Source organism: Lagenorhynchus albirostris, chromosome 7 (assembly GCF_949774975.1).
Source record: "Lagenorhynchus albirostris chromosome 7, mLagAlb1.1, whole genome shotgun sequence".
Lineage (NCBI taxonomy): Eukaryota > Metazoa > Chordata > Mammalia > Artiodactyla > Delphinidae > Lagenorhynchus > Lagenorhynchus albirostris.
In genome coordinates, this window is record NC_083101.1 from 21,795,339 (window position 1) to 21,818,803 (window position 23,465).

The window sequence follows — 23,465 nt, forward strand, 5'->3', positions numbered from 1 at the left end:
TTTGGAAATATCTAAGTGGCTTTTGGCCGCGCTTTTTTCCCCTCATGTTGAAAGAGAGTCTGAACCTTTGAATTCAAGCTACTGGAAAGAGCTGAGATAATAGAAAGCCCAGTTATGTTGAAATTTTGAAGGCAGCTCGAGCGGGTATACGTCTACATACAGAATGGGTTGTGCGCTCACCTGGCAGTCTCCTTTTGCCAAAATTTTGGAGCCTGCCATTTCAGAAAGTAATTTGGAGAGAACTAGAATCCAAATAAGTCCTCAAATTGTTTCAGTTTCACTCATGCCAAGCAACAGCCCCATTCTTGCCTTTGCCCTCTGATGAATTATGCTACTTACCTTTTGCACATTGCCCCTAAAAGAGCTTTGTGATGACTCTCAGGGAGCCAGCAGTCGGTTTGATGGAAGTGCAGAGGCCTGGGCTTCTTTGCCCGAGTCCTGCTACTAATCAGCTGAGTGTCTTAGAAATTATATTTAACTTGGCTGGTTCTCTGTTGCCTTCCTCCAAAATCTCTGCGATCCCTTCCAGCCACAAAGTACTATGATTCTGTGCTTTCTTGAGTCACAGAGCAAGGTCATTTGATATACGTGAGATGATGATAAACTGTCATCAGGGAACATCCGTTAGTCATAGGCATGAAAGCTCTGAGTCATTAGTGACTACTCCTCTTTCCCATTTAGCCCACATTTTGCACTTGGGCAGACCTCTCTGATTGTCATTTCTGTGTTCACTCCCTGAGCAGAGGCCTTTGGATGGCTGGCCAAGCCTCTTTCTCCTCTCCCATCACAGTGTTCAGGTTTCCCTCTTCACTCGAGCCTACACTACCCCCTGACATGTTCCCTCCACAGTTCTCCAGTATTTCTTTTTCTTCTTTCCAAGGCCTCAGTTGGACACCAATGTACCCTTCTGATTGCATCTCTCATTCTTCTCCATTCAAAGCGATGTGGCAGCTCTTCTCTGGATATGGCCCTTGCTTTCTCTCCTTAATGTCTTGCTCATACGATTATGTACTTACTTCCACCTGGATTGCCCTATAACCTTCCTGTAATTTCTGTTTATTACAACCCCACCTGTTCTTCAAGATTAAAATCAATGCCATCTCCTCCTTGACACTTTTTAAAATTTCCTCAACAGGGCAGGATCTCTCTCCCTCCCTCTCTTTAGCCATTCTGCCACACTTTTGAGTCACTGGTATACTTGTTTTTTCTTAGTAGATTTCATACGCTTGAGAGAGAGCATTTGAAGGCTGGAGCAGTGCCTGGCACACAGTAGGTGCTCAGTCAGAATTTATTGAATTGAGTTGAATGATTACTGGGGAACCAACAGTACAGTCCGGTGAGAAAAGAAGCATAGTGGGTGCAATACTTATCAAATAAGCCAGAGAAGATTAACATCAAGGTATAAGCTTAGTGTGTACATTATCTATGAATATGCTATGTGCATGCATGTGTACACATATACACTCACACTCATTTTATTTTATTTTTTTAACATCTTTATTGGAGTATAATTGCTTTACAATGTTGTGTTAGTTTCTGCTATATAACAAAATGAATCAGCTATATGTGTACATATATCCCCATATCCCCTCCCTCTTGTGTCTCCCACCCACCCTCCTTATCCCACCCCTCTAGGTGGTCACAAAGCACTGAGCTGATCTCCCTGTGTGATGCAGCTGCTTCCCACTAGCTATCTATTTTGTACTTGGTAGTGTATATATGTCCATGCTACTCTCTCACTTCGTCCCAGCTTACCCTTCCCACTCCCCGTGTCCTCAAGTCCATTCTCTATGTCTGCATCTTTATTCCTGTCCTGCACCTAGGTTCTTCAGAACCTTTTTTTTTTTAAGATTCCATATATATGTGTTAGCATACAGTATTTGTTTTTCTCTTTCTGACTTACTTCACTCTGTATGACAGACTCTATATCCATCCACCTCACTACAAATAACTCAATTTCATTTCTTTTTATGGCTGAGTAATATTCCATTGTATATATGTGCCACATCTTCTTTATCCATTCATCTGTCGATGGACACTTAGGTTGTCTCCATGTCCTGGCTATTGTAAACAGACCTGTAATGAACATTGTGGTACATGACTCTTTTTGAATTATGGTTTTCTCAAGGTATATGCCCAGTAGTGGGATTGCTGGGTCATATGGTAGTTCTATTTTTAGTTTTTTAAGGAACCTCCATACTGTTCTCCATAGTGGCTGTATCAATTTACATTCCCACTGACAGTGCAGGAGGGTTCCCTTTTCTCCACACCCTCTCCAGCATTTATTGTTTGTAGATTTTTTTTTTTTTTTAGCGGTACGCAGGCCTCTCACTGTTGTGGCCTCTCCCGTTGTGGAGCACAGGCTCTAGATGTGCAGGCTCAGTGGCCATGGCTCACGGAACTAGCTGCTCTGCGGCATGTGGGATCTTCCCAGACTGGGGCACAAACCCATGTCCCCTGCATCAGCAGGCGGACTCTCAACCACTGTGCCACCAGGGAAGCCTTGTTTGTAGATTTTTTGATGATGGCCATGCTGACTGGTGTGAGGTGATACCTCATTGTAGTTTTGATTTGCATTTCTCTAATGATTAGTGATGTTGAGCATTCTTTCATGTGTTTGTTGGCAATCTGTATGTCTTCTTTGGAGAAATGTCTATTTAGATCTTCTGCCAATTTTTGGATTGGGTTGTTTGTTTTTTTGATATTGAACTGCATGAGCTGCTTGTATATTTTGGAGATTAATCCTTTGTCAGTTGCTTCGTTTGCAAATATTTTCTGCCATTCAGAGGTTGTCTTTTTGTCTTGTTTATGGTTTCCTTTGCTGCGCAAAAACCTTTAAGTTTCATTAGGTCCCATTTGTTTATTTTTGTTTTTATTTCCATTTCTCTAGGAGGTGGGTCAAAAAGGATCTTGCTGTGATTTATGTCAAAGAGTGTTCTTCCTGTGTTTTCCTCTAAGAGTTTTATAGTGTCTGGCCTTACATTTAGGTCTTTAATCCATTTTGAGTTTATTTTTGTATATGATGTTAAGAAGTCACACTCATTTTAAACCTTCATAATAGTGGTAGGAAGAATTCTAATATGGCCTCACAAATTCCTGGTCCTTGGGGTACACCCACTTTCTCTCAGTTATTCATTCAAAGGCCATTCTAGTTGTTGCTGTGAAAGGATTTGAAGATGTAATTAAAGTCCCAAATAGGGAGATTATCTGGATGGACCTGACCTAATCACATTAGCCCTTTAAATCTGTGTCTAGAAGTCAAAGACAGGGGAAATTGGAGATTCCAAGGGAGAGATGGATTTGACATAAGGGTTTCTCCTGCTGGCTTTGAAGATGGAGGGGACCACGTGGCAGGGATGCGGGCAGCCTGTAGGAGCTGAGCGGCCCCTGGCTGACGGCCAGTAAGAATATGAGGACCTCAGTCCTACAACTGCAAGGAACTGAATTTAGCCCACAACGTGCATGAGCTTGGAAGCAGATTCTTTCCCACAGCCTCCAGAGGGAAATGCAGCCCTCTCAACATCTTTATTTCAGTCTTGTAAGACCCTGAGCTGAGGACCCAGTCACAGTGTGCCTGAACTTCTGACCCATGGAACTATGAGCTAATAAATGGCTGCTACTGCTAAGCTTATGGTAATTTGTTAAGCTGCAATAGAGAATGAATTCAATAATGTTGTTGACTCATCAGGCTTTACTTATCTCTAAATTAGTTTTCTGCTTTGATCTCCTTTGCCATCTCCTACTCCACAGGGGATTCAAGCAAGGGAACCCTAGAATAGCAGAGAGAAATTTAACACACTAAATAGAAGTCACAGTGCTAATTATTTGTGCCTTTTGGAGAACAGAATTGTTGCTTTCAGGAAATGACCCTGCTGGTGTAAATTCATGAAAAAATGTCCACAGCCATAGGAAGTCCTCAAGCTGTCACGAAGTCTGAGAGTAGGAATAGGGCCTTTCTAACTGGCTCTTCAACACCTGTGATATTTCCATTAGTGAAAAGGTTCAAGATAAGCCCAGGGAATCCCTATCACTCTTCCTGAGCACTATACCTCTTCGGGGAGCCACCCTACAGAGACTGGTGGAGTTTAAGCCTCATGGATTTACTCGCTTTAAGAATGAATCACTGGGGTGGGATAGGGAGGGTGGGAGGGAGGGAGACGCAAGAGGGAAGAGATATGGGAACATATGTATATGTATAACTGATTCACTTTGTTATAAAGCAGAAACTAGCACACCATTGTAAAGCAATTATACCCCAATAAAGATGTTAAAAAAAAAAAAAAGAATGAATCACTGAGAATCTGGGATATAACACATGGCTCACTCACTTGGGTTTCTAAAAGGATATTCTACAAGTGATTGAGAAGAAAAATAAGTATGGTTTTATGGCATGTGACCATGGAAGGGAAGGTAACCAGAGGATGGCAAAACTCTGAAAAATGTAATTCACATTGGCCAGTTATACATTTTCTCAGTAAGGAATTAATGTGGGAAGTCCCTAAAGAAGCATGTGGTTATACCATGATTGGATTGACTCATGTTCACAGAGTACATATATAATGTAGAAAAAAAGACGTATAGCCAGGAACTGTTCTACCAGCAAGAATTGTGCCTGGAGCTACAACCCAAGTCATGTTATACAGAATGAATAAAGATGATTTCCCAGTACATACCTCGAGAGTAAGGAATAGTTGGGCTTCCTGCTAAGGGTGAAAGATGTCCTCTTTGATATTTGAAAACTAGAGAAGAGCTAACTGCTCTCCATACATTAAAGTCTTCTGCCATGGATGAAGCACTAAATTCTAGCAGGCTCATACAATTTGCAAATGAGATGGATAAACCACTGCAAGTGATCTTTGAGGAATCTTGACGAAGAAGTGAAAAGTGGGAAGACAGAGGATGAGCAAAGGGCATGGAACTTTGTGAAAGGGAGGTAGATTTTGCAAAGTGTGCATGATGATAACTTGAAGTCAAGGCCAGGCACGGTCTTTAAGAGATGGCTCTGTGTCCACCTGGGAGAAGAAGCCGTAGTTCCCAGCAGTCAGTATGGGAGCTATGAGCAGATTGGATGAAACTGCTCTTCTTTCTTCTGGCACAGGGTCACTAAATGGTCAGGGAACTGTGGCAAGCACAATGGATTTTGACTTCAGCCAATACTTAACAATGCCCGGTGGACAGTGTGGGGAAATGAGGGCTGGGTGTGAGCTTACTGTGCTGTTTTAATATCTAGTAATTCAAGTCACTCCTTTAATTTTTTTTCTTTATTAATTTCTACTTTAACCAGAACTCCTCCTCCCGTTTTATAATATGGCTTCTTAAAAATGTCAAGACTTTTTTCTTCTGAATACCAAAAGTAGCCAAACAATACATGCCATGTTTTTCTAGAAAGTCTCTCTCTTTTTTTTTTAAAGAATCAATTTTATTTATTTTTGGTTGCGTTGGGTCTTCGTTGCTGCACACGGGCTTTCTGTAGTTGTGGCGAGTAGGGGCTACTCTTTGTTGCAGCACGCAGGCTTCTCACTGTGGTGGCTTCTCTTGTTGCGGAGCACAGGCTCTAGGCGCGCGGGCTTCAGTAGTTGTTGCACACAAGCTCAGTAGTTGTGGCTCACGGGCTCTAGAGGGCAGGCTCAGTAGTTGTGGCACACGGGCTTAGTTGCTTCGTGGCATGTGGGATCTTCCCGGACCAGGGATCGAACCCGTGTCCCTTGCATTGGCAGGCGGATTCTTAACCACTGAGCCACCAGGGAAGTCCCTCTAGAAAGTCTCTTGACAACATTTTCTGAGGTAATGATTTGCCAGGCTCTTTAGCAAGAGATACGTTCCATGGCTGCTTTTGCTGGTGCCAGCTCTCCTGTAGAGTCTCCAGTAGAATCAAACTGCTCTCAACCTGGTTGTAGAGATCTGAGCAGTGCCGACCAGTAGAACTCTCTGCAGTGATGGAAAGATTTTAAAGCTGTGTTGTCCAGTATGGTAGCCACTCACCACTTGTGGCTACTGGGCACTTGAAATATGCACTTAAAATAGTATGACTGAGAAACTGAATTTTAAATCTAATTTAATTTAAATTAATTTAGAGCTAGATAGCCACATTGTGGCTAGCGGCTACTGTATTAGACAGCACACAATCGATGATGAAAAAGTTAAGTAGCTTGAACGGTTCTCAAATGTGCCACATTTACTGCCAGGGAAATAAGTCATCTATATTTTGAGGGTCTCAAGTCCAGGGGCTATTTTTCCTCTTAAGCCCCTCTCCCCTTACGGTAACAGATGTTTGCTTTTGCTGTTTTCAGCTCTTCAATGGCAGTGTTGGATTACCCAGGGGGAGCAGTAAGCATATGCCTGGTGCCTTGGTAAAAGGAGGGTACAGACAAATGAAATACAGTTGGCCCTCCATATCCGCGGGTTCCACATTCATGGATTCAACCAACCGTGGATTGAAAATATTCAGAAAAAATAATTCCAAAAAGTTCCAAAAAGCAAAATTTGAATTTGCTGCACACTGGCAACCATTTACCTAGCATTTATTGAATATGTTGTATTTACAGCTATATACATAGCATTTATGTTGTATTAGGTATTATAAATAATCTAGAGATGATTTAAAGTATACAGTAGGTTATAAGCAAATATGACACCTTTTTATATCAGGGACTCGAGCATCTGAGGATTTTGGTATCCAAGGGGGGCCCTGGAACCAGTCCCCCATGGATACTGAGGGATGACTGTAATTTGATATTCCAACGACGACAACTGCAACAAATCATCTGGAAAAATTTGGAATTGATTGCACTCCCTTAAACTTATTCCATGACTTGGTGGTATTTTTATTTTTAATTCTATACATGCAAAGTCAGCCCCCCAAGATCTTCTCAATGTCTGGTGGCACCATTGTACAGATTTTTGTTCTTCCAAAGAGGAATTTGAGCAACCACAGCCCGAGGCCCCATAATCATCAGCCTGTGGAGGAAAGATCTGGGCCAGCACCGCTGACTTCTGGGGGAGAACATGACCCACTCTGCTGCAGAAAGAGCTGGATTCAGATCTGCACTGGGAAAGCATGGTGCTGTGGTCAAAAGCAGACTCTGAAGCCAGGCAGCTTGGGTTTGCATCCTGGCTCTGTCATTTACTAGCTGGGTGACCTTGGGCAAGTTTCTTAACCACTCCATGTCTGGATTCGTCATCTATAAAATGCGAATAATAACAGTACCCAGTGTAATAATCCCTGGTGCTATTATTATGGTACCCAGTGGGTGGTTAGGAGAGGCTTTAGAACAGTGTCTGGCACATAGTAAGTGCTAAGTAAGTGTTTGCAAGTTAAAATGAGATCTTTAGTTTAGAACATGATGCCCTGACTTAGTCACTTGGCCCAAATGTACAACTCAAATGTGCGCGTTTTTCAGTTAACAGCCAGGGATCTCCCTGGAGTTGACATGTGATGCACCTCTGAATAGAACATACGAATGTCTTTCAAAGAGCTTTTACATCAATTTTCTTATTTTATCTTCATGGCAACCTGCTGAACAGAGCAGGCAGGTACTACCCTTGCTTCCTGTAGGGGAAATGACAGATGACTCTACCCAACAGAGAGGATTTGTTTGCTATGTTTGTTTTTCTTTTAAAGATTTATTTTATTAATATTTTTATTATTATTTTTTTGGCTGCATCGGGTCTTAGTTGCAGCACGCGGGATCTTTGTTGAGGCGTGAGGGATCTTTCGTCGTGGCATGCGGGCTCTTCATTGTGGTGCTCAGGCTTCTCTATTTGTGGCAGCGGGTTTTCTCTTCTCTAGCTGTGGCGCGCAGGCTCCAGAGCACATGGGCTCTGTAGTTCGCGGCATGCAGGCTCTAGTGGAGGCGAGCAACCTTAGTAGTTGTGGCGCGCGGACTTAGTTGCCCCGCAGCATGTGGGGTCTTAGTTCCCCGACCAGGGATCAAACCCGCGTCCCCCAGTGGCAGATTCTTTACCACTGGAGCACCAGGGAAGTCCCTGTTTGCTATATTTGATCACTGGAGCTACCATTTTTGGAGCAAAAGTCCAAACGACGTCAGAATGACATCTTCCTCGACACAAAGGAAAAGTGCCGGTAAAAATCGATCAAGTGTAATTGACTTGAGAGAAGACCAACACACACAACACAGGGTGCTGTACGTGTGTGCCCAACAAATCAACTTTTATCCCTTGTAACTTGAATGTGGCCCAGTTTTACGCTTCCTTTTCAAAGATGTCGTGGAACGGTTTTTCCTGATGCCCTGGTCTCAGGGCCAACTGAGGGGGCACAGAGGAACTCTGGGCATTCTTGGGATGGTTTGTTAAATGGGGCCAACCTCTGGTTAAAAGAGAGCGAGGTCAGGTGGGTGTGCACCTCTGTGGAGGCCCGTGATTCTGTGCTCTGTGGGTTCAGCGTGTGGTTTTGTCCCGCAGATTCATCGCTCACGCTGCAGCAGATGGTAGGCGTCGGGCTAGGCTCCCTGGCTGTTGTGATTGTCCTCGCATTCCTCTCCTTCTCAGCAGTGTGGTATGTGCGACTGTCACTTTTGAGGAATGAGTGGAATGGAGGGAGGGTGGGGCTGGATTCAGGAAGAACAGCTGGGATCGAGGAGGGTCAGAGGGGGAGTGCGGGAGGTTGTCCCAGGCTCAGCAGGTGAAAGGCACGGGTAACTCTGCACCTCAGGAGGGAGGGGCATGCCCTGCAGTCCCAGGAAGAGAGCAGGGTCAGTGATGGCGCCCTGACCACTCACAGAGCGGTGGCTCATCTCCTGTACCGCTTCCCATGCACACAGGGGTGCACCGCAGGAGAACCTAAGTGTCAGTGAATTCTCTTTTCCTCCGCCATGTCTAGATTGCCAATGCTGCGTGAAGAGGATGCACTGCTGCTGGGGCAGATGTTATGACAGCTTCTCAGGTGTCTGCACAGAGGCCCTGTGTGTGCGTGGGCCTGCAATCCCATTCCTGGATTCAAGACGGTGACTATCTCTTTGGAATCCCCCAAAAGGAGGACACTCGGGAATTGTTGATGTCTTCCCTGCTACACGACCAGTTCTGTGTCTCTGAACTTGAGAACCTTGATGTACAATGTAATATTGACCACAGGCTACAGGTCACATGGACTGGCCTGTGTTCTCCTCTGAGTGATGCCTGAGAGTCAGTTCCTCTAGGCACTGAATGCAAGAGACTGTCTGCCTCTTCCTTTGTAGCATCTCTGTCATTAATTCAGAATCCATTCTTTTACAATAAGTAATGAGATAGACTGAAGTGTGGGCTAGAATTTGACTTTATGAAGGAGGTCATTGCAAAGGCTAGAGATCATTGACATAGGCAAATACGGTAAACACTTCAGAAGCCCTTTTCCGACAATTGGTTGACACACTAATTAGAAAGTATGCTAGCCTGGCCACTCCAGTAAGTTCCCTGCAATATCTGTTAGGCAGTGTTGCTTTGATACAGTTCCTTTTGTCTTATATGTATTCAAAAGCCATAAGCCTTCATTCCAGTAAAAATATTCTGTTAAGTTAGACAGTTCTCTTCCACATGAATGTTTAGAACAGCCTTGGCAATTTTTTTTTTCACTGAACATTTCCTAAAAATGCTCCATGCCTCCTTTTAGACTTGGGGGTGGAGTGGTAACAATGGGTTGCAACATTATGAAGCCCACGGCCAGAGTCCTGTGTTTATAGGGGAGGGGAACCATGCAGGCAACACGATCGTCCCTTTTATCTACAACGTCGGTAGCTATGAGTGTTACTTTATCATGAACCATGTCCCGGAACTACTGTCAATATGCTGAATTTACAGATGGAGTGGATTCGATTTGACTTTTAAAGCCTGAATCAGTGTTCTTGAACTTTCCTCCCTAACCAACAATGTAACTCCAAGGCTCAGCAAGGAACGAAGGGAGAAGAAGGATGGAGGCTTGTGGCTTCTCTAAGTGATGGTGGTGTCCTCCTATGCCTTCTCCCTCCCTCTCCAGGCCTAGAGACTAGAAATCATGGGGAGGGGTGGGAGGGGACAGTGATATTGCCCAACTCGGGGTGAAGCATATATGAACGTGGTCCTAGTATTGGGCGACACCACAGTCCTGAGGAAAAGGGGCAGCCTTTCCCACATGGTGGGCTGGTGTGTTCTCCACCGGCTCACTGGTCACCAGTGAGGGACACATCTGAGCAGCCTGGGCTTGTAAGCAGATGAGGAGACATGAGCAATGATAAGAACAGGTGGCAACTCTCTATGAAGCTGCTTCCCCAGGGGCATCTGACCCAAAGCATATCCTCTCAACTGGGAAGAGTCAGAGAGAGGGAAGTGATACCCTGATGCTTGAGTTTTCAAGGCCAGCTGTCAGCCCTGGCCCCAGCCAGTACTGGGCAGTATTAGGGATAATTGTCCTTTGTCCTCTGAGGTGTCGTCTCAGACTACAACTTAGGATCAACATGTAGAACACTTCCTGCTCTCATTCAGGTGAACTGTAGAGTAGAACTCTCAATAGACTCATACAAATAGCTTCCAACTTTTATTTTTTATGTGCAACAATTCAAACTCATACAGTTTTCACAGCTCTTGAATTAAATTTGGAATCTTTACAAATTATTTGGTTAGTATTAGGTAGGGTCTCTGATGAGTAAGGATTTTCCTCCAAGCCTCCTCTAACCAAAGAGAGAATCTGAGTTTCTCCCGCTTATTATTATTTTTTACCAGCTCTGTAAATACCATATGTTTCTGTAGTCCCCCTAATTTCAAGTTCTAGAATTAACTGTCAAAGAAGCTACCTTTGTCCACATGGGAACTTAGCATAATTGTCATCGAAAGGAAGAAGTCCTATTTGCTTGGTGTCAAAAGTTTCTCGTTAAGAAAACTGACTAAATATGAAGTAAAATGTACTTCTGGGTACAGTGCAGAAATGTAAAAGCAGTTCATGAAAGAATACTGAAGTAACAAAAACATAGATTTTGTCCCTTCCTCTAAATGTTCCAAACGATAGCACAGAGTTGCTCAGTGTTAATACTTAACAGAAGTAGGTGCTGAGCATTTTCCTGCAGTTCTTTTCTGATCATTTTCTCATGCACATGAAGGCAGCCTTAAGTTCTCTGAATTCGCCTGGTAGCTTAACCACAATACCGTCCCTTTTTTTCCCAAGTGGATTCCTGGTTAAGGCGGGAAGAGCATCTCAGGAAACCAATAGTGGGTCTTCCTAGAAGCATGCAGGGTCCTTCTGTTGAAGGACTGATCAGGTAGCATTCAGAGTTGGGTTATGAGTGCCATTAAATAAAGCTGGATCCTCAGATAGTGATGGAAGAAGGATCTTTTCCTTAGTAACTGTCTTGGGGACAGTGTGTAGAGGCGAGTGCCAAGATCCAGTCTTGAGCTCCCTTCTAGACTAGGAATCAAAACGGAGGGTTGCCCAGATACGGAGCAGATTGTGCCCTGGCTGAATTTTTTTTTTTTTTGGTGCCCATAGTTTTTATTTATCTCCACCATAGTTTTTGTTTATACATGTTCTTTCATTCCATCCTCACAGCAGTTCTGTGTGGTGGGAAGGTTAGGAGTTATCATTTTCCCATTTTAGAGTGGAGAGATGGTTTCAGACAGAGACATAACTTCAATTGTGGGGCCAGATATTCTGCCTGCAAGTCCAGTTCTCATTCCTGGGACTTGACAGGACATTTGGGTTCCTGGGAGAGCTAGGCCTTTATATTTCTGAACTATATATATATATATATATATATATATATATATATATGCATTGCTTTTACTATTATAGCACTTGTGTCTTTTTATACTCATCTTTTCACTGTGATATACCTTCTCCCATCACTTCTAGAAGGAGCCACAAGCAACCAAAATAGATGGAGGTTAACTAGGGGAAATAGGTAATAGTCCATCCATGACCCCAGACCTAAAATTGCAGCTGGGCCCTTAAGATTAAGACCAGAGCAAAAGTCATTACCTTGAAATTCCATAGTGGATTGGAATAAAGTTAGTATTTAAATTGATTTTAAAGGAGGTAAAAAAGAATTCTCAAGGCTCCCTTTTTTGGCTAATCTCATATTCCGATTTCCTAACCCTTTAATTTTTCCATTCCCTTCATCAGAGAGAAAACCAGTGGGTAGTAGACGTCAATCAAATGGTGTTTTAAGGACCATTTGCCTCCCACAGCCATCGTTGGTTAAACTCAAGTGCCTGATTTTGGAGAGGAAAGTGCGTGTGGATTTTTCTGTGTCCGTTTGTGGGCAGGTGATGCAGTGAGGCAGGTCAGTTTAAAAAAGTGTACGTCCATTGTTTCAGAAAGAGAGAGAATGACTGAGTCATTCTGGTGACGTGTGTGTGTGTATCCATACCCATACTTTTTGGGCATAACTCAAGGTTACCAAAATGGGGTCAAACTAGGCATGTGGTTTGTAACATGCATTGGACACATTTTTCATGTCAATCATGATGGCATTAAAAGTTGGTACCATAATTTATTTAACTAATACTCTGTTGAGTATTGTGCATTTAGAGTATTTCCAGATGTTTACTATTCTTACATATGTCTGTATAATCGTATGCAGTTATCACTTACGCTAAATTCCTAGACTTGAAGTTGTTGGAATGAAAACGATATACATTGTAGATTTACTACATATTGTCAGAGGAATCTCAGAAAGTTTATACCAGTTTATGCTCTCACCAGCAGGAAGCCTTAACGTACCTGGGCATCGTTGATATTCTTAATCTTGATTAATCTGGTAGGTGAAAAATGACCTTTCAATGTTTTGTTTGCATTTCTCTGACTAATTTGCATGTTGACTGGTCATTTGTAATTCTGTTGTGGTGATATGCCTTTTTTCTCAGTAGTTGGCTTGTCTTATATTGATTTGAAAAAGTTCTTTGTATTATAGTAATTTTCACTTTTAGCTGTCACACGTGTTGTAAACAAATTTTCTACTTTATTATTTCCCTTTTGACCTGTTTGTGTCATGCACTGCCACACAAAAACTTTAAATTTGTGTAGTCAAATGTATCAGTCTCTTTCCTTACGTATTTTGCCTTTGGTACCATGCTTAGAAGGACCTTCCAATCTCAAGGTAATAACTATAATTCAGCAGTTAAAAAAAACTTAAATCTTTAATCCATCTGAAACATTTTAGTATAAGGAATGAGGTCGGGAGGGGTCTTTTTTTATTCTTGCTAAATGGTTTAGCCAGTTGTTCTATGAATATTCCTTGACTGTTATTTTTTTCCCCTCGTGATTTGACTCGTATACTGAATCATATACTAGAGTCTATTTCTGAACTTTCTCTTTGTTCTGCTGATTTATTTCTGTGCCAGTACCACCTGCTATAAGTTTAAAATAGGGGTTTTTTTTAGTACCAACTAAAAGTAAGTTACCACCCTTTTCCTGTTAATTCTCAGAGTATTCTCAGGTTTTATTATATATTTATTCATGTATACATATTTATTATACGTAAACTAAAGAATTATTTGGTCAAGTTCCCCCCAAAATCTTCATATTTTTCTTGGGGATGTATTAAATAAAGAGTGCTCTTATCCCAGAACACAATATGTGTCTCCATTTAATGTTTGTGTGTGTTCCTGTCTAGCGTGTTCTAATTTTCAACTTACAAGGTTATTCATTCTTATTTTTGGTTGTGTGTGTCTAGATATTTTACATCTCGTTATCCTGAACTCTTATGTCACTACCTCTGATCCTGCCCCTGAAAGTGCATCCCCCAGCCCCTTCCTGCTGGCGTTGTTAGAGTTCTCTTGCCCTGGCAATCTGCCTTTTTTGGGAAAAGTCACATCAAGATGACTCCTCCAGCTCAGTTACTTTCCTGGGTATCTACTTGACTCACGGAAACTCACAGACCCTTGCCATGCAAATGAGGGATTGCCCCACCATCACAGATCACTCCAGCCACAGACTTTAGTTTTCTTACCCATGAGACCCTTTGGCCTCCATCAGTGGAAGTGTAGCTTCCACTACATTCCAACGTGGTTCCCACTTTTTTGTCCTGATGCTGGCCTGACAGCCTCAGCTTCTTGACCCCTGGGTTTCTTATCCTTGTAGTCAGGTACCAGGCCTCTGTGTCCTCTGAAGTTTTAGGGGACACAAAGTCTCTGAGTGGACGTCCCCTTGAAGCTCCTCTTTCCTGACTTGCACTGAGGAAGGTCCCCTTACCTCCTACCGTCATGGTGGGGGATAGAAAATGCAGAGAATGCCAACAGCTTTCCCTAAAGAACTACTTTCTTTTGCCTTTTCAATTTTAAATCCCTTTATATCTTGGGTATTGGGCTAAGGATCACAAGACCATTTGGAAATCCTTATTTTAGAATAAGGGAGTGTTTGCAACCTATTATTTTCAATTTTTTGGAACTTTAGTTGAAACAAAAAGGGTCCAATTTGAGGCCAAATGATACGAAAATACAGTTCACAGAAAAAGAAAGGCAAATGGCTCCCAAACGTAAGAAAAGATGCTCAACCTTACTTTTAAGAAAAGTGCAAGTTAGTGAGGTATCATTTCTCACCCATCAATGAGAAAGCCAGAGATTTAACAACACAGTCTCTTTTGAGGCTGTGGGGAAATAGGAACTCAAACGTTGTTAGTGAGAGTACAGAACGGTACAACCTTTATGGAAGGAAATCTGGCAATATTTACATTGCCTTTGTCTTTAACCCAGCAATCCACCTCTGGGACCTATCCTATGGATTCACCTGCACATGTTCCAAATGACACATGAACAGGGTTATTCATGATGACGTGGCTTATGATAACAAAAGCTTAGAAACAACTCAAATGCCTCTCAGGAGGAAAGTAGTTACATGAACTATGATACTTCTGTGTACACAATGGAATACCCTGAGTTGTAAAAAAGGAATGAGGAAGGACTCTATGCATTGAAATGGGGAGATCTTTAAGCTGTATTGTTTTAATGAGGAAAACAAGATGGAGAATAGTGTATATCATACGCTATCTTTTATGTAAGAAAGAGAGGGAATGAGAATATTTATTCAATTTTAAATAAAGAAACACAGGAATGATAGCAATGAGTTGATGTAAATGGTTACAAATGGAGCAAGGAAGAATGGGGTGGAGGTGGACAGGGTGAGAGTGAGCCTTTTAAGTGTTTATCTTCTTATTTTGTTTTGTTTTTAAACATGTAATTATATTACTATTCAAAAACATAAAAATTTCATAAGGAAAAGAAAGTGTTCCATTTAATATCCTATTTCACATGTGTCAAATAAAAATATGATGGGTACTGCTTAATTTCCTTCTAAACCCAAGACACTTAGATTTGGGTAAGTTTGGTTTAATTTTCCATCACAAAATTGGTGGGGCATCCAGTGCTGTCTTTTAAGATTTCTGAAAATTCCATGAGGGGGTAAAGGTGGATGTGTTATATTCCCATGATCAACTCTAGGGCCTACTTTCTGCTTCCTATGAATTAATTTAGCAGATGGATCATCTCATCCTCCTACGTGGGGTCCCTGTTCCCGCCTGCATCGACTCACCTGTGGAACTCAGCTCCTTTTCATGATTTCCACCCAAAGTTTCACTAAGGACTTGGGGCATTTAGATAACGTGAATGGAGAGTGTATTAGTTTCCTACTGATGCTGTAACAAGTTGCCACACACTTGGTAGCTTTCAACCACACAAATTTATCATTTTACAGTTCTGCAAGTCGGAAGTCTGCCGTGAGTCTCACTGGGCTAAAGTCAAAGTGTTGGCTGAGCTGTGTTCCTTCTGGAAGCTCGAGGGAGAATCCATTTGTTTGCTGTTTCTAGCTTTTAGAGGCTGCCTATATTCCTTGACTGTGGCCTTTCCTCCATCTTCAAAGCCAACAGTGTGGCATCTTTGAATCTCTCTCTGACTCTGACTCTCCTGTCCACCCCTGCCCCCACTTCATTTATAGGAGATTACAGTGGACCTCCCTGGATAATCCAGGATAATCTCCCATCTCAAGCTCCTTAACTTAATCACATCTACAAAGTTCCTTTTACCATGGAAGATAACTTATCCACAGGCTCTGGGATTAATACGTGGACATTTTTGGTGGCCATTTTTCTGCCTATAACGAGAGAGTATTATATTTTAGATACGCAAATAATTAAAAGTGGATGTTAGTTATCTTTGTTCTTCGAAGTTTCCTTCCTTTCCCATCCCTTCCCATCTTCATTCTTTATCAAATCCCCTAAATTCCTGAAATGCAGAACAACTCATCTATGTCTTTCTTTTTTTTTAACCAAAGTAATTTACCAAAGTAATTTTTTAAACAAGAGTAGTTTCCTCCTTAAAAATTCTGTTGCCAGCTGTTAACTGAAACTTTATATTTTTGAAAAACTTCTGAAAATTTCCCAAAGTTTCTGAATGTTGAATGTATTCTTCCTTGTTTCACAGTGCTGATTCAGATTTCTTACAATTTTTTTGTGAATCTTTGGTAATGTGATTTTGGGGGACAACTAGAAACTAGAAGATGAAATATTTGAGAGAGAATTATAGCAAAGGCTATATATGCTTTTTTATTTTTTTATTGCTGTGTAACAACTTACCACAAACGTAATGGCTTAAACTAGTACACATTTATTATCCTCCAGTTTTTATGGGTCAGGAATCCAGGTTTGGTTAGTTGGTTTCTCTGCTCAGGGTATCACAAGTCTGCAAGGAAGGTGTTGGCTAGGTTGCATCTTCATCAAGAAGCTCGACTGGGGAAGATTCCCCTTCCATGCTTATTCATATTGTTGACAGAATCCATTTCCTTGTGGTCGTATGGCTGAAGGTCCCAACTTTTTGCTGGCTGTCAGCTGGAAGCTGTCCTCAGGTCCTAGATGCCAGTCTAGGGCCATTTGTAGTTGTTTGCCAGGTGGGCTTCCTACACAGACGGCCCAACTCATCAAGTCAGCAAGGACAATCTCTGAATACAGGGAGGGCCCAGTTCCTCTCTATTTTAATTTTTTTTGCCGTACGCGGGCCTCTCACCTCTGTGGCCTCTCCCGTTGCAGAGCACAGGCTCCAGACGCGCAGGCTTAGTGGCCATGGCTCACGGGCCCAGCCGCTCCGCGGCATGTGGGATCTTCCCGGACCGGGGCACGAACCCGTGTCCCCTACATCGGCAGGCGGACTGTCAACCACTGCACCACCAGGGAAGCCCCCAGTTCCTCTTTTAAAGGGCTTTCATCTAAGTCAGGCCCACCCAGGATAATCTACCTTTAACTAACCAAAAATAAACTAATTTGGAACCTTAATTACATCTGCAAAAGCCCTTCACTTTTTCCATATTCTGTTGGTTAGAACTAAGTCACACTCAAGGGGAAAAAATTATACAGGCTGTGGACACCAAGTGGCAGAGATTATGAGGGTCATCTCATAGAATTTTGCCTACCGTAAGTTACTAAAGAAAAAATCAATTATAGACTTTTAATTCTACCACAATTTTCCCTAGGTTCTTCTGACAAGGCTACTTAACTTTATAGCAAAAGCCTAGGAATACTTCTATTTTCTCTATGGAGAGGTACCAAGGCTGCCAGGGGTGGAAGTGACCAATGGCCAGAGGTTTCAGGAAGGTAACTGGGTCTAGAAGACTGCCGTCTCCCCTTGGACTGGATGCGTTCCCTTGAGTGAGGCACAGAGATTTGGGGAAGGGAAAGAACACCATTTCCCTGGGTCCATGGGCATGTGTCCCATCTCCTAGCCTTTGGGTTAGCAGGATTCAGGATTTGTGAACTTGGCCTGCAAAAGTCTATTCCTGCCGAACTCTAGTGAGCCTAGTGTATGGTCTGGAGGGTGAGTTGTCCTATAGTCCCTATAAAGGGCCATCCTGAGTCTTGGTGGGCTGGGCTGGGCAGGGTAAGGCAATATTGACCAGGTTCAAGGCTTCCAGAGGGTGGTGAGAGCTCCAGGGACCAGCGCTGGAGAGCACAAAGGTCCTTCCCAGTCCCAAGACCCTCCATAACCAAGGACTTGGCAGTAGCTGTGTGCAGCCGAGAATGGCTGAGACTGAGTGTAAAGCACGTACGGTTCTTGCCACAAGTTGTGATTCCTTCTGTCCAAGGGGCCTTCCAGTGAAGAGTGAACCTTAGAACCTGAAAGAGGGCTCAGCTCCAAGAACCAGAGGGAACTTGGGTTGTCTTGGGATGATCACTGTGAATTGAGATCTCACAGGGATGAACACCAGATGATGCAGACACTGGTGCTTTGCTGTGCTGGGATGGTCAGGGACAACCATGAGGGGCAAAGAGGGGCAGAGCCCAGGAAAGGGGAATCATTAGCACAAGACCTAGGAAGGGGCAGCAGATGGGCAGCGCATCTCTCGCACCGAACAAGGAAGACAGTGTCTTGGTCCCGGTCAGAGAGTATACATGTCCATACTGCGTGTGGCCCTGTGAGGGAGGTGGTGCACGGGGCTGCCAGACTCAAGGACTCCAGCCTGTCTGCAGCTTGCTGCCAAGGGCACAAAACAGCTGAGTCTGACCTGACTGCCTGTGATCAGCATTCCTGAGCATTTTTACTGGATTTCTTGTAGAAAATTAACACATAGCTCTCTGGTCTGGATTTGTGCATCTGGAACAGCTCACTGGATTAGATGGAGGCTGAAGGAACTCCACAAGGGTAAAAGGACCAGCCCCCATACCGACCTCGTGAGACTGCATCTCAGTGTCCAGCTGTAACACACCCCTGGTGTCAGCCCCTTTTCTCCACTTCCCCTCCTCTCTGCAGCCACTCCTCGGACTTCCTCTCCCTCAACCTGCAGGCTGCTGCTGCAGACCCCTGCAGACCTCTGTAAAGAGATCACTCAGATGGGGCTGGAGCTAGAACAGAGCTGGAACCTACACTGGAGATACAGCTGGGAGGGCACATGAGTTTCACTGTGAGCCAGGCATGGAAAGACCAAGGCTTGTCACTGGATGAGATAGAAGAAACAGAGACCTACTTCTGGACGGCAGGAGGCTGTCTGCTTTCCTGGAGGGACACACAGTGCCAAACAGACTCGGGGAGTTGCCTGTGTGTCTCGGAGGGCTACCTATGTGCATTGGAGGGATACTTGTGTTTATTCTACTCTTGACCTGGGACTGTGGTCTGTATTGATTGCATTGCACTCATAGCTTTCCAAGGTTGGCTGGCCAACACATCATCCTCAGCCTCTGCCTGCAAGTGAATTGCCAACTGGCCCTTTATTGTCCACCCAGCTGTTGTCAGCTTCGTCACCCAGGTCATTGCCCTTAATTCCTGGGCCTTCACCAGTTTCCCAAGAATAAATTGTTTGGACTACTTCTAGTCTGCTGCTGTGTATTAGCCTGCATTTTTTGAAACTCTGATAAAGTTTCCAAACTGACTTACCTTTTTTTGCTATATGACTCCTGCTTTGCATAACTGTTTGCTTCATCAGCCACCACGCTGCATTCTGGTAAACTGAAAGAAAAAGAAATTGTTAGAACTGAGCAACAGGGAAAACAACTTATTTTGAACCGATGCTTTCTGAGTGGAATGAGAGCCTGAGACTTGAGCCTGAAGGAGAGGCTGCCCAGCTATGCCGAACTTTGAAGCATTTCAGCTGAGAAGCTCCGAAATTCTCTGATCTTAGTGAATTCCTATCTAATTCTGAAGAGATTCCCCAGGAACCCCACTCTGAGGGTGGTGATAGGCCACTAGAATCATTTAAATCTGTGTTTATAAGATTTATAAGTATTTATAAGTATTCAGTATAAACTGAATACTTACAGTGAAAAGAAAGCTTTAAAAAAAAAAATCCATAGCACACAGGGATGAGATATGACACCCAGTGAAAGAAATCATAGCTTAAGTTACCCTGAGTTATACTGTGTTTTGGAAATGCTCTGAACTCAATACTTATGCCACGTACTCTAAGACCAAAGTACTCAGATCTTTTTATTATTATTCTTCTCAGGAGTAAGCTTGCTGAATCACCACAGGCTTTTTGGTTTTTTAACTACCAGTTTGCTGAATGTCGCTGTCCATTTGGCTTGGAGTTGCTCTAGGTCCACCCTAGAGCCCACCTTTTGAGCCTGTCACTTGGTAAAGTGAACTATTGGTGGTCCTTCCTGCTACGTATAGAGCTTGGTAGCGATTTCAAATTAGTGGGGAATGACTGATTATTAGGGAAGTGTGGGAATCAATGTCTAACCATTTGGGGAACCATTGTTTGCAATAAATATGATGAACAACGAAGGGAAGCCTCTTGCACTGTTGGTGGGAATGTAAATTGATGCAGCCACTATGGAGAACAGTATGGAAGTTCCTTAAAAAACTAAAAATAGAACTACCATATGACTCAGCAATCCCACTACTGGGCATATACCCTGAGAAAACCATAATTCAAAAAGACACATGCACCCCAGTATTCACTGCAGCACTATTAACAATTGCCAGAACATGAAATCAACCTAAATGTCTATCAACAGAGGAATGGATAAAGAAGATGTGGTACATATATACAATGGAATATTCCTCAGCCATAAAAAGGAACGAAATTGGGTTATTTGTAGAGACGTGGATGGGCCTAGAGATTGTCATATTTAGTGAAGTAAGTCAGAAAGATAAAAACAAATATCGTATATTATCACATATATGTGGAATCTAGAAAAATGGTATAAGTGACCTTATTTGCAAAGCAGAAATAGAGACACAGACGTAGAGGACAAACGTATGAATACTAAGGGGGAAAGGGGCAGGTGGGATGAATTGGGAGAATGGGATTGACATATATAAACTATTGATGCTATGTATAAAATAGATAACTAATGAGAACCTACTGTATAGCTCAGAGAATTCTACTCAGTGCTCTGTGGTAACCTAAATGGGAAGGAAATCCAACAAAGAGGGGATATATGTACACGTATAGCTGATTCACTTTGCTGTACAGTAGAAACTAACACAACATTGTAAAGCAACCATACTCCAATAAAAATTAGTTTAAAGAAAGAATAAAAGCTGTTTAAAATCAATTAAAAAATGAGTTAATAGGCTTACTGTACAATAGTCTTACACATCAATAACAAAAACTGTAAGATCCTCTTGCAAGGGGAAAAGAATGATCAGATAATTCACAAGTTCTGCTGTTATTTTTCTCTGGAAGTCACACCTATATTTGAATTTTTCTTGCACCAGCAAAAATGAAGCAAGAAACGAAGAACATAACATGGGAGTAGGAAGCCAGGTGGACATCAGACAGCTGATCAAAATGTTCACTGTCCAAAGGCTAGGTGTGATTTCCATCCTAGCTCACACAGCCTGTGTCTTCGACCTTTCTATTCCCACATAACACTTTTTTCTTTTCTTGCCTAATACTACTCTTCCCTAATCGATAGCTTCCAATGGATCATATCTGTCTGAGGTGTGTTTCTTAAACCCTAAGGAGGATTTGATGTGTGTCCTCTATCTGGAGTATAGCCAGGAAACTTCCCAGCACTCTTTCAAAGAAATGAGACTGGAAGTGTGAAATCTAGTCCCGTCCTGTTAGTTTAGCATTCATTGTGAGCAGACTGGACTCTTGCCCAGCTGAAAGAAGCTGACGTCATCTGCTTTCATTTGACCCTGAATTTCCCCTCTGATTGAGACATCAGTCCAACCTTCATTTCACAACACCCAGCAAATATTTTACTGAATGCCTTCAGTGATGGAGTTTCTACACCACAAGCAGAATGACAAGCATAAAGACAAGAGGGAAGGGGTGCAAAGAAGTAGAAGAGGGAAGGGGGTAGCAAAGGTTACCCAGGTGGAGTTTGAGCTGGACCTTGAAGGATTAGGAGGGTTTTATCAGGCAGAGAAGACTAGAAGGGAAATTCCAGTAATGGAAGGGGGGAGGGGTATAAAAATATGAACAAAGGCAGGAAATTTCATGAAGAGACATTAAAGATCACAAGAGAGGGATGGACCAACATAAGAGAGACATTACCAAAGTAAAAATGAAGGAGTTGATGGTGCATTGGATTGGCTGGGTGCTGGAGGGATGCAGGGAGGTACATATAGGAAGGGGAAGATATGCTTATTAAGCCTTTGAAAATAACATTTAGAAAGAACATCTGCTACACAATTTGTGACTCTAATGAGACTTCTTTCCCCCAAACATACTAGATATTCATTTAAATATACTTCTTCGAAGTAGTTGCTTTGAAAAACTAAATACACACTTATTCCAGTGGTGCTATTAGTGTTTGAAAAATCTTTAGAAATCCCCTTTGGGAATTGCCTTCAGAATTTGTTTATGAGCTACCAAAGAACATCAAGCAGTTTTATTACCTCACAGTTTTCTGTCTCTGTTTCTCTACATACGGTGAAAACATTATACATGCATATAAAACATGTATCATTAAAACTGAACCAGTTGGACACTTCTTTAATTTTTTTTATTGTAGTATAGTAGATTTGCAATGTTGTGTTAATTTCTACTGTACAGCAAAGTGATTCAGTTACATATACATTCTTTTTTTTAAAAAAAATTAATTTGTTTTATTTATTTTTGGCTGTGTTGGGTCTCCGTTGCTGTGCGGGGGCTTTCTCTAGTTGCCGCGAGGAGGGGCTACTCTTCGTTGCGGTGCGCGGGCTTCTCATTGCAGTGGCTTCTATTGTTGTGGAGCACGGGCTCTAGGTGCACGGGCTTCAGTAGTTGTGGCTGGCGGGCTCTAGAGCACAGGCTCAGTAGTTGTAGCGCACAGGCTTAGTTGCTCTGCGGCATGTGGGATCTTCCCGGACCAGGGCTCGAACCCGTGTCCCCTGCATTGGCAGGCGGATTCTTAACCACTGCTCCACCAGGGAAGCCCTATACATTCTTTTTTAATATTCTTTTCCATTAAGGTTCATCACAGGATATTGAATATAGTTCCCTGTGCTATACAGTAGGACCTAGTTGTTTACCATTGTATATATAAAATATTTTGCATCTGCTAACCCCAACTTCCCACTCCATCCCTCCTCCACCCTCCCTCCCCCTTGGCAACCACAAATCTCTTCTCTATGGACATTTCTTTTACAAGCTAGAACATGTGGGGGGTCTTCCCTGGAGGTCTAGGGGGCATGGGTTCAATCTCTGGTCGGGATCCCGCATGCCACTTGGCATGGCCAAAAACAAAAACACTAGAACATGTGGCAAATGGCTTTTACCTATTTCCAAAAATTGAATACAATCTGAAAAACATTTCACTTATGGACTCAAAACACCCCCAAAAAATGTGCTTCAGGCTCTGACGGCAATCTTCAAAGGGGGATTCCAGCAGTATTGAGCCTCCACAGAATTGAAGTCATGTGGACCTCCACAAGTGACCTCCACAGGTGACTGTTGCCACAGGGACCTTGTCCCACGATTAGATACATTCTGGGGAATTTCTGTCATCGTGGCTGGACAAGTTGTCATATGACAGTTTATGGTCCATGTTGGCTTTCTATGCAGTCACTCATGATCAGAGACCCCCTTCCCCAAGTCCCCCGTGAAGACCTTGCCAAACCTGGGAAGAGAAGGGGGTTTCCTAAAACCATCG

At 42.8% G+C, this 23,465-nt stretch overlaps 1 protein-coding gene across 7 annotated transcripts in view; it reads left to right on the plus strand.

Annotated features, from left to right (window-relative positions):
• The window catches only part of SUSD1 (sushi domain containing 1), a 133,694-nt gene extending 114,473 nt beyond the window's left edge, over positions 1-19,221 (plus strand). For 3 of the 7 annotated variants that reach the window (XM_060154633.1, XM_060154627.1, XM_060154632.1), the window contains exons 16-18: positions 8,422-8,515; positions 8,840-8,963; positions 12,083-13,517. In XM_060154633.1, the coding sequence (XP_060010616.1) occupies positions 8,422-8,515; position 8,840 (95 nt within the window). In that variant the 3' untranslated portion in view covers positions 8,841-8,963; positions 12,083-13,517. Of the gene's footprint in view, positions 1-2,890; positions 4,086-8,421; positions 8,516-8,839; positions 8,964-12,082; positions 13,518-18,496 lie in introns of those variants that run through there. The other 4 variants (XM_060154630.1, XM_060154628.1, XM_060154629.1 and 1 more) reach the window with 4 other exon arrangements.
• Positions 19,222-23,465: the final 4,244 nt, after the last annotated feature.